The sequence below is a fragment of the Camponotus floridanus genome, unplaced genomic scaffold, assembly GCF_003227725.1.
Source record: "Camponotus floridanus strain SB8 unplaced genomic scaffold, Cflo_v7.5 scaffold10, whole genome shotgun sequence".
Taxonomy (NCBI): Eukaryota; Metazoa; Arthropoda; class Insecta; order Hymenoptera; family Formicidae; genus Camponotus; species Camponotus floridanus.
In genome coordinates this window covers 2506711-2518875 of record NW_020229215.1, presented here as the reverse complement: position 1 = coordinate 2518875, position 12165 = coordinate 2506711, and the positions used below count along the sequence as shown (strand labels likewise).

Below are 12165 nucleotides of genomic sequence, written 5' to 3'. Positions count from 1 at the left end.
ACACGCACACACATACACATACACGATGTCTCCGCAAACGTATTGTGGTTTCCAAGGCGCTTATTTATGCGCGGCCCGGCGTTTCCGCCCTTTCCGCTTGACGTTTAGGGCCGTTGACTCGCCTGACTTGGTCGTCGTCGTTCGATGAAGCCTCTCTGTCGTCGCTCTTGTGCCGATGCACTGCCGTCACTTTCTCGATCTTCGCGAATTTTTATCGCGAGCAAATCTCTCAGACGCGCGACTTTATAATACTAATATTATTAATTTAAAAAGAAACGGAATTATGGCGAATATAGTGAATTTTATTCCATTTGCCATGAAAAATGTTTGCAATCTGTCAATGCAAAAATAAGATTGTGCCAGAAAAATTCTAATATATTTGCTATGAAAAATATATGCATAAAAATGTCTGCCTAATAAAAATAAAAATAAGATCGTACAAAAAGAATTCGAATATGCATACATAAGAACAAAGAGAAAATAAATACGATGAAATAAGAAAGCGTATTATGGGATAGTGTAATCTTTCAGATTGCGTGCTTTGTACGAGCCTCTAGAGGAACATTCTTCTCTTGCGTTATCAGTACAAGAAGAATGTCCCATTCATACTTTTACACACCGTTTATGGACGCGTTATGCGCCGTATCAGTCTTATCAGCACTTCTAAGCCGCCTGCAATTTAATGCATGCGTATGCGCGTGTAGAGCTATCGGTAGAGGAAAGATTGTGGGCGCAGAAAGCGCTACTTGCGGTGCAACAGCCGCATGAACCTTGAGAATTCGATAGAACTTCCATCAATTATAAGCAAAGCAGAATAAATAGAAATTATTTCAGATCAATATTATTCGATGTATATAGATGTCCGCGATAATTCTTAATATTACATACTTATTAATTAAAATTAAAAGGCTGAAATAATATATAATCGTTCTTCTTCCCACACATTTATCTTGCGCCGTCATCCGCAAGAGTAGAAACGGATCTATTCCGCTGATTGTGTACATCCGAAGTGAAGACAAACGATAACGACTATCGTTGCGAAATATCATATGTTTCAAAACGCTGCCAGAGGCGACGATGTGGACACGCGCGCCGTTATTCGGCGGGAATTTGTCAAGTCCATGAGCTCTCTCCGCGACAGGCGGCGTCGCTAATTAGATGCAAGATACGAAGCTACGTTTTACTAGGACGAATCCATTAATATCGCCTTCGACAGATGGGCACGTGTCCGCAAACCCGGTGGTCTCGAGGAGAGGGAGGATTTCTCGCGCCGTGTCATTAATCATTGAAACAGGAACAGCGGAGCTCGGATCGCTTAGAAAGCGCCTGATTTCTCGCAAAGACATCGATTCGTCCCGAGAATCCGCAATTTTCGTATATCGTTAATCCTGCGATGGATGATATCTTCTACGAGAATTACATATTTATGATATAAAACTTGTACGCGATTTCATTAGTTTGCACGTTGTTGCGGCGAGGATCCATATCGCGCATTGAAATCTCTCGATTGCGCGTAAATCGCGCGACTACTCCATTCAATTTTCATTTTTTCCGATATATATAAAAAAAATAATATGTAAATATAACTTTTACACGTTAATAAGAAAAGAAATTAATTATTTTACGCACATTATTAGTATCTTTTATTTTTCTTCTTATTATACATATTATTATTTTAATAATTTCTTACAAATCATGATCTCTCTATAATAATTCTTCATATATAGTAATACTATCTTTTTTTTAAATATTACTACGTTATATGGTTCATTTTATATATATCTCAATATAATGTAATAACATTTAAAAAATTATTAATGGAATAATGTAAGAAATATAGTATTATGTATAAATGATTAATTATTACGAAATTGTAAATATTTTCTATTATTATAAAATTTATTTTTTATTATATTTATTACACGATTTATCATCCATAGATAAAGTGACTTTTTGATTGACTCTTTTACTTGAATCAAAAAGAAGCCTGAGAGCGGCCATGCCTCCGATTTAAATGGAACTCGTATTTGAAGCGCCTCTATATCCACAAAATGTGGATATTGAATTACATAGTCATGTCCATGAAACTTCTCAAAGTGGTTCTGTTCCGTGCTATGTGCACAAAGTGCCGGTGTTAGGAATGCAAGACAAGTTATATGTATACATATACACAGAGAGAAGCCTCTTTGATATACATATATGTATACATGGAGATTTATATGGAAAATAGCTATATACAATATATAGAAATTTATTCATTATATGATTATATCACCTGAAAATAAGATATTTTTTATCAGACTATTAATAAATAATTTATATATTAGGAGCAGAGAATAAATACTATTTCTGTTCTTATTTCCTGTTGCCTAGCATTGTGCAAGGGTTAGTTTAGGTTTAATTTATTGCGATACTTTGCGATATTTTGGGACGCAGGTTAATATTAATTATCTAGGTATAGTTTAAGATTAATTACTTTGCGATATTTTACAATATCTTGCGATATTTGTAGCGCAGAGTATTAAATCGATGATGATGAGTGGAAATAAAAACTGATGATGATGAGTAGATGAGTAGTTCTGTATCAAAGGGTAGTTTAGGTTTAATTTATTATGATACTTTGCGATATTTTGGGCCGCAGAGTATTATTTTGTACCTAGAGATAGTTTAGGTTTAATTTGTTGCGATATTTTGCGATGTTTGGTATCGCAGAATTATATTCGTTATTTAGGGATAGTTGAGGAATAATTACATTGTGATATTTTACAATATTTTGCGATATCTTGGGGTGCAGACTATTATTCTGTACTTAGGAGTATAGTTTAGGTTTATTTATATTGCGATATTGTGCGATATTTGGAGACGCAATGTAATATTAATTACCTATAGATAGTAGGTTTAATTACAATGCGATATTTTGTGATATTTTGCGATATCTTGGAGCGCAGATTATTATTCTGTGTTTAGGAGTTGTTTAGGAGTTGTTTATTTATATTGCGATATTTGTGGGCGCAGTGTAATATTAATTATCTACAGATAGTATAGGTTTAATTACAATATAATGGGAACACGAAATAAAACAATTGAATTATAATGTAAATAATTAATATAACGAAAGATTTCATGATGAATAGTTTAATAAATAATCAATTAATCTTAATCAATAAATTAAAATACTTCTATAATTTAATATTCCTCGCGCAAATATTTTATATTACAGAAAATATTTCGGCAAAGAGAAAATTATCAATAATATCGTATTCGATCTTCATAAACAGTATCGCGCTATTATTAATATGTTACATGGCTTTATTATCATTCGCACAGTGGTTCTTGAGTAGACGTGAAAGACATTTTACATACCATCAAATTCTTTCTTTATATATTCAACCTTGGCGATAAACAGTATCGCGATTATTCGCTCAGTGGTTCTTGTGCAGTGAAATAGTTCAAATAATTGACATTTATGTAGCGATCAATTTATTATGCAATCGGTAATCTCCCGCATGATAAAAAGATTACGGGTTCCACCTAAATCGGGAGCATGGTCGCTTTCAGACTTCTCTCTGCTTGAATAAAGTGAATCGTTGTGCCATCTATGGCATAACATGAGCAATTGTGTGTGTTAAATATGAAAATTGATAAAAGCATTTTTGTTAGCAATAAACATGCATTTGCAGTTGAAGACTTAAATCATTTAATTGTTATTATATGTTCAGTAGTGTGCGATTTTTGTTACAAAAAAAATAATATACAGAATTATATACTATTTATAATAGTAGGATTAAAATGATTTTGAAAATTCGTTCAATGTTGGTATAATATAAATAGAAATTTATTTTTACATCAAATATTTATTTTTTACATATATTATTTATTTAATGATATAGAAAATATAACTTCTAGAAAAATTGTATAATCTCTATAAAATCACCAGAAAAAACAATAGCCGTATAAAGAAACTTCTAACTGAATTTAACGTGATGCTATTATAATTATTTTAACTTATTTATTAAACGAGATTCTAAGCTTGCAAATAACTTGTAGTTTGTTGCGGTTTGGACGGATATTTCAAAAGGCTTCTCTCAGTCTTTTATTACATTATAAAATCTTATCATTGGCTAATTAATCGTACGTTAATTTGTACATTAAAACTTAAAGTAGATTAAAACTTAATAGAATAGCGATAAGTAGAAAAGCGACACGATTAATGTTAATTGAATTTATATAAATGTAATCGCGCGTTACGTTTGATGCAGCATAAAATTGCTTTTAGAATTGCGATTTTTTAAAGCGTTATAAATATGCTAAAAGCGACGCGTATATTAAAAATATATACATTACGTAAATCTATATATAAAAGTTTGTAAAAGTATATGAGAATTGATAATAAAAAGGCAAAGTTTGTCTGTTAGATAACTATCGAGAGAAACTTTTAAATTATATTATTATTTTAGTTTATATTATTAAAGATAATACGAAATTATCTTATTATTAAAGATAATTTCGTATTATCTTTAATATATCTTTAATAATTTTTAATAGATTCATGTTTTTTTATAGACTATTTGAGTAAATCTAAATGGAGATTCTCTTTTACGTTTCTTCTTGATAACTTTAATGTATACGTATCTTGCTCTTTCGCTTTTATATTGTACTTCCCTTTAAGGCCACAAAAGTTCTATGTTGGGAGACTGCATCTTTGCGAATATTTTGTACATTGATAAAACAACTAGCCAACAATATATCTGGAAAAAAAACAAGGATGCATTTTACCAGAATAAATTACCAGAAATAATTTTAATAATGCATATAAACATTATAAATACACACAAAATACACACTTACATTATAACCCATCCAAAGCCAGTTGCACAACGTCGCGAACACAGAGTCCAACTAAGACAAAAAACATACGCGATATGATTGCGTTTATAAAAGAAGAATTATCATCAAAGAAGAAAAATAAAGACTCACATAAATATAATAACCGCCTAAAAGCCACAGTCCGAAGACGAATTGGAACAAGCAAACAATAAACCATGCAGTAAGCCATGGCAATAACCATCCACGTACGCCTTCTTTTACGCCGTAAACCATGAATAAGGCGCATACGATTAACAGAAACAGATAGAAGATGAGGAAGCCTCCAACAATTTGCATGGCTAAAAATGAGCATTCTTATTTTCTCTTTTTAAAAATATGATAATAAAATTATCGTAAAAACTAAAAGTCATATAAGACACGGATTTTCAAAACCAATTTTCTTGAAACCAAAGACTTGAACAAAAAAAAAATTATTTCACAACTTGGATTTACTTTTACACGAGAAGTCACATTTTGCATTAAAAACGATGCAAGTATATCGAAAGTATCTCCATCAAAAAACAAAATATCATGTATTTATATTTTTACATCTATCACATGACCTGTGTTGTACTTACACAATCTTATATCAGCCTCAAATAATGGATTGTATAATTGCGTGGACTCGCCTCCAGCCATTTGATAGGCTATTAACGTAATTAACACTATAGAAATTGCCTGAAAGAAATTAGAAATCGATTATATCCATATTAAATTCCACATTTTTTAAATTTTGTTCCCTGCTAGATATACTCGAACACTATCAATGCTTCTAATTTTATGAAACTCCTTAATTACAATCAATTAAGGTTCTTACCACAGTATAAAACGCTATAGCATTGCAGCCAGTTTTAACACTGTTGGACCAAACGCATGGTGTCCAAAAAGATTCCACGATCGGCATCTTTCACGCTGAAATGAAAATGAAAATTTAAGGAAACATAAAAAAAACGCGCGCTTCAATTAACAACGGTGATCATTACGAGCGGTTGTTATAAAATTTGGGCGTCGACATGCGTCAGAGTTACCAACATAAATACGTATCGAGAAAATTGCGATTAACCGTAAAATTAAATAGTTTGCAAAATCGTTAACTCGCAAAATTTGACATCTAAACAATTATATTATTGTTTATTTCCGATCAATTTTGAAAATGCGATAAAAATGCGCCAATAATTAACATCCCATGCTACAAGAAGCGAAACGTTTAGAAGACACAGATTGGATTTCTCGCTGCATAAATTGGACGAATATTTCGTTCGATGAAATTAAAAAAATATTCACACTTTATAAACAGATACGTCACTTCTCACTCGAAACAATATCGATAATTTTAACTTGAGGTACAGCTCGCATGTTTTTCAATGCCATGACACACGATGCGGTGACACAGTTGATTCATATGGCATGCCCAGGAATTTTTGAAAGTCGCTCGTTTTTCGATGTTACTTACGATTTTTGTAAGACAAAGTAATTTCAATTGATTTTTTTTATCGTAAGCACGGATCACCGCCACGATCGCCGAGATTCGAGTATTCGAATCGTTTCGAAGTAATAGAGAAACAGGAAAATAATGCCATGCACGCATCGATGGACGCACAATTAATGGCGTCGTGGTCACCATTGATGATCCCCTCCACTTTACGAGCAAGTTACAACGCCGACTATCTCTCTTTTTCTAAAACATGTAACTCTGCGTCGATTTACCGCTTTAAGCTGCGGATAACTACGAATATCATGTATTATAATAGTGTAATTGCAATTATATTTAATATGTAATTAAGTCATCTATGAAAACATTTGTTTTCGAGATTTTAGTAATATTTTTTTTGGACATAATATCGAATTTTATTTTAATTACATATTTAATTTATTTCTCTTTCTTACATATATTTTACATATATTTTAATTACATATTTAATTTATTTCTCTTTTTATATCTCTTTCTTTTTCCAGAAAGAGAGAATCCTTATATATTCTAGTTAATCTTCAATCTTAAAAAAAATTATAAAGTAAAATCTATGATATATTGACATATTTGATATGTAATATAGAATTCTCCCTTTTTTTCAATATTAAAGTAGATGTGACATATTTTCAACATAAGAAATGAAAAACGTAATCTTATTTTTTATCGAAGTCTTATAAATTTTGATAAAAAATTAATCTATTTTTTCTTTATCAAACAATTAAATTTAATAAAATATTGAGACTACAGTGAATAGGTCCGTCAGCTGGTAATAGTGCGGCTGATGATCAAATAGAATTAGGCATCACTAAATGTAGTGTCTTTGCGGCGCTAAATTTAAAATAAAAATCATTTATATGCTTTATTGGATTCTTATAAATTTAAATTTTAAAATAATTGTATTTTGACATAATATATAAATTTAATATTTTTTTAAATAAAAAATTTTACGTTTTAAAAAATTTAATATATGAAATTTTTTAGAAAATTGAAGAGAGAGCGATCATATCTGTAAGAAAATTATTTATAATTACAAATATTAAATATTGAAAGTTATAAGAGCCAGACGTGAATGATCGTGAGGCAGTTTTACAGAAAATTAATTTTTCTGTGAAACTGATTAATGTGCACAGGGCATGGATTTTTCTTGATTAAACTAAGTCAATTTAATCAATTCGAGATACTGTCTTATCCCTCCCCCCTGAGAAAAATTCTCGAATTAAGATTAAATTGATTCATGCCCTAAGCACATTAATCAGTTTAAAAAAATTAATTTTCTATGGATTTAACGCACGACCATCTGCTCTTATAACTTTCGATATTTAATATTTGTAAAATTATTTATTTTTTAATAATGTATTTATTTTTCAATAATGTATTTATAATTTGAACATTATTTTATGAAAAAACTACAACATTTTAAACAGCACACATGTCCAAAAGATGTCTAAAAGACAATTTAAAGTACTTGTCTTTAACACGTCTTTAAGATGTCTTTTAACCTTTCTGTGCTATCTGGGATTTATTTTATATAAAATGAAGATTTTTCTGAAATATTATTTTTAGAGAGAAATTAATATTAGAATTTATAAATATATATATCCTTCCACAAGCATCAGTGACGAATTCAATATAACAGCGTTATCAATCAGTATTTGCAAAGAGATTTACTGTCTATTAATATCGCAGTACAAGGTCAGCTTGGATAGAAATAGAAATGGCCACATTTATATCTTCTATTAAGCTGTGCGTTTGAAAAGTAGCACGGGGGTTGCTTTGTAATTTGCAACGTATTTCAAAGGAAGCTTATAAAGCCTAGTGTCAAGCAAGTGATCATTTCCATGATCTTTATGCGATTATATTCCATGATGCAAAATACTCTTTTTTTAAAAAAAAAGCATAAAAATGGAATCATACAATATTATTGACTATATTTTTAAATATTTTCATAAAAATAGAGCACTGAATAAAAAAAAAAAGAATTGAAGGGCATTTTGACATTATGGTAATATTTTTTTTTCATAAGCACAAGAATAGAACAACGTACAAGTTATAAACATACACAAGTTATTGATTATTTTTAAAATATTTTTATAAAAATAGAGTAATGGGAAAAAAGGAATCGAAGAATTTTTCTCTTGAAATAGTTCACTGTTACCCTCATGTATTACTCAGGCAGTCATGATTAATCTGCGGAAAATGTAGTGCAACGGTTTCGAATTACCTGGCCGCAATGTGCCTCAAAGAAAAAAAAAACAAGCCACCTGAGAGATCGACTTGAGATTTATCGGTGATAAGTCGATGATAAAAATTCAGCTGGGATGATGCAGGAAACGTCCGTGTCCCGTTGGGGAGATCGCTTTATGCGTGTTTCGTGCTTTCACGTTGAGAAACGACGTAATTCAGTCGGGGTAAAATAAGCCAAAAGTGACGTGAGGAAGAAATCGTTGTCAAGGAATCGCGCGAAGAATCTGGACGGACACGTCCGCGAGTTTTTCTTTATAATCGACATAACACGACGATCACAGAATGGTTTGTTGATTGGCCGTCATTGTCGGTCGGCCGTGAGGAATTTCACGGGCCTCTACGAAACGATAAAACCCATTCACCCCGGGGAGGACAGTGTCTACACGCGTCTATAAATCCTCGCAGTCATCGGCAACAACTAACAGCGTAATGGATCCAGACATTCCACGGGATAGCGGTGCTCTAAGGCGCCGTAGATCATCGACATGCAGGATTAACGTCATCGGGATTAGCAATATTATAAGACGCAAGGATATTTCCAGTTGGAAAACGACGCGAAACGGCCAACAAGAAACTGATGATATCGAATAGTCGTAATGGCGAGATTACCGTTGAATACGGTTAAGCAATTCTCGTAATGCAACACTAGTTTCCATAATAATCGCTGTATTTATCGCTTCAGATGTAGGTAATAAAAGTCGCGAATAAATTCTTCCCGGTGATCCTTGGACGATTCTTTCTATCTAAAGAAACTAAACTAAATTATCTCAAGAGACTGAGCTATCTAAACTATTTGAGGAAATAAATATAGTGTTTTCATAAAAATTAATACTAGAGTATAAACCAAAGAGACGATCCGAATGAAGAGATCTATTCACGCACTGAGAAAAATCATTTGATTGTATCAACAAGACTATGATTGAAGGCATTTTGGTTAAATCAAACAAGAATTTCTAGTTATCATGATAAGACTCGATTTTTTATAACTTGAACGTTTAATAAATTTTATTATAAGGATTTGGTTAGTATTTTCCGGTTGGATCTATAAAATTTCTTGTTACATTAATTTCTTTGCTTGCTTCTTAACTTAATTCGTATTCAATATTTGCCATGAAATGTATATAAAGAACTAGTATTAACATTAAATCCAAAGTATATTTTTTTTCTCTTAGCAGTAGTGCCAGAAAGAGGACACTAGCTCTCTGATTGTGTGTGTTTGAGCAGCATCCTCTTCCTGCATCGCTGTTTATCAGTTTAATTTCTAACAAACTGAACTTAAAATAATTTATTCAATAATCTTGATTGAATTTATGCAATAATTGTGTTAGAATTTAAAATATTGAACAGACTTTTGATTAGATGGGAAAAATTTCAGACGATTTGATGCTAGCAAATTTAGTATTATTAACCAGAAAATTTGATAAATTTAACAGAAAGAAATTAATCAGATTTATCTAGTAATTTCTACAAGAATTCTGATTCGTCCATTTCCCAACAGACATACTGGTTGAATCTACCAGAATTCTAATTAATGCAACCAGATTTTTTTCTCAGTGCGTCAGCATTCGATTCAAGTTTCCATTAACCCCGTGATAATCAACGTCAAGAGCAAGAGATGCGTCCTGTAGTCTTTCGATGCCGGCTAGTCGAGAACCTATAAATACATAGTGTGTATAATAGATACACATCCGTTCTCCAGTCTTCCGTACAATTTTCTATGATCGCCCGCTGCCATATCGGTTGCCTGCCGGCAGCGCTAAGCTTCTTAGCATCCGGTGGACCACTGTAAACTGCCTCTCGATTTAGGTGTTGGAGCACCATGCCAGCTGCACGACGCTGTCAACGTTGCCGTCTCGTCGAGGAGGCATCAATGGTTGGAACCAAGACAAGCGATTGCTGGCAACGCCGCGGAATCTTCGACCAATATATCCGGCACGTGGCTCTTTTCATACCTCGATCAAATCGAGCAGATCGGAGTAATCAGTAAGCCCGACAGAGCCGTTCGGTCGCGCCGCTTCTGCAGCAGATGAACGTGGACGGTCTCGAATGCACGGATGTATGTATCGCGCACGATTGCTTACTGTTTATCGAATTAAATTCCCTCGGATAATGCTGCGTTTGATCGCAAACAATATAAACGTCGTCTGGCATAAACATGTCGGGAGGAGGTATAAGCATTAGAAGACGCTACATCATCTCGTTAAATTATAATTATGAAAAGAGAGAGGTTTAACGCTGAATGTTTAACGGATCATGGTACATATAAATGCAATTACTGCAGGTGGAATTCAGACGTTGCATCGTAATGAGAGCGTTTATGACAACTTTAAGATGATTATCTTCGTGATAAGCTGTTATCGCGCTGTCCGCGTCTCGGTTGTTTAATTTTGCAATCAGCTGCTTTCCCTAAAATATTTCGGCGGCGCACATATAGTATCTTTTGACGCAGGAATGTGTTATTTGTTTGATTAGCCGAGCCGAATTTTCGAGTAATATCTCTTGTGTTTACAACTGCTCGAGTGAGCTCGACGTACTTGGTGTACTAGAGCCATTCAAGTTGAACGAAGCGAATAACAGCGTCAAAAAGAGATGGAGAGAAGGAGGGAGAGAGGACAGAGAGATGATTGAGATATGCTGCGTTCGCGATAACTCCAATAACAAGTCAGTCTTGACTTAATCTTTTCGAGATTTAATCTTCATTAAACGTGTAAAAATACAAATATATTAATGTATTTGTGTAAATTAATTTATACACAAGATAAGGAGTTGAAAAAAAATTTTTCTCCAAAATATTCTGTAACGCGAATTCTCAGTTAACGTGAATTATCTGTGAGTTTAAAACTCGGCTCTTTGCATGTTTAGTCGACGACGAAAAGATACGCAGTTTGAATCGAACTGATAACGGGATAAGATTCGCAAGATTCTGCAAACATCAACTTTGTTTCGCGAAATTCAAATTTAAGGCTTAAGGTTGGAATTTGGTTTGGGTAAAGTACTTTTATAAGTTAATAACAATGTTAGTTTTAATAATTAATCATATTACTCCAATATTATGGAGAAAATTGTCTACTGAATATATTGTTAAAATTAATTTTTACAAGTGACATTTTGCAATTATATGCGTCTGGAAAAATATTAAGTTAAAATGTCATTTGATAGGAATTAGAGAAAGCAGCCGGATAATTACTTCTCCGTTAGTGAATCGCAATTGTTAATAAAAGAAAGCGTGTATGTATCAGAACCAAGACTGAAATATCTATTGCGTGTTCTGGATATTCGAATCACGTGCTCCAAGATCGCGTGAAAATCAGTTTCGGAATAGTGACGGCGGTCAGTTACGTGACTAATATCTTAATATATATATCGCGAAATATTTAGCCGGCGTAACGAGAGCAACCACGCGATGAGATGTTTGAATCCGAGATTTCTCCCGCCTAAGCGAAATAAGAACCTCGACTAAGGAACTTATAGACGCACGATCGCGCTGGATTTCTCGGTAGTACCATATACAATTTTAAATAAAATTTAAAAAAAAGTATATTTCCATCAAATAAAGAATATCGAAAATAAAAGTCTAGAGAAAA

General features: G+C 32.7%; 2 protein-coding genes across 2 annotated transcripts in view; one reads left to right on the top strand and one right to left on the bottom strand.

Moving 5' to 3' along the window:
* Window positions 1-4532: 4532 nt before the first annotated feature.
* LOC105248613 lies at window positions 4533-6496 on the bottom strand. Its single transcript, XM_011253495.3, has 6 exons — window positions 6320-6496; window positions 5684-5778; window positions 5445-5544; window positions 4978-5165; window positions 4849-4899; window positions 4533-4748 (listed from the first exon to the last, which is right to left on the bottom strand). The coding sequence occupies exons 2-6, from the start codon at window positions 5768-5770 to the stop codon at window positions 4665-4667; spliced, it is 510 nt and encodes a 169-aa protein (XP_011251797.1). The 5' UTR covers window positions 5771-5778; window positions 6320-6496; the 3' UTR covers window positions 4533-4664.
* Window positions 6497-10584: 4088 nt separating this feature from the next.
* The window catches only part of LOC105248614 (rho guanine nucleotide exchange factor 17), a 58309-nt gene continuing 56728 nt past the window's right edge, over window positions 10585-12165 (top strand). The window contains exon 1 of the mRNA XM_011253497.3: window positions 10585-10637. The gene's annotated coding sequence lies outside the window, so the exon portion shown is untranslated. The remainder of the gene's footprint in view (window positions 10638-12165) is intronic.

Coding starts and splice junctions, on each gene's coding strand:
- LOC105248613 (XM_011253495.3), bottom strand. CDS start 5,770: ATGCCGATCGTGGAATCTTTTTGGACACCATGCGTTTGGTCCAACAGT. Junction 5,545..5,683: donor CTATAGCGTTTTATACTGTG/GTAAGAACCTTA, acceptor AATTTCTTTCAG/GCAATTTCTATAGTGTTAAT. Junction 4,900..4,977: donor TAGGCGGTTATTATATTTAT/GTGAGTCTTTAT, acceptor TTTTTGTCTTAG/TTGGACTCTGTGTTCGCGAC.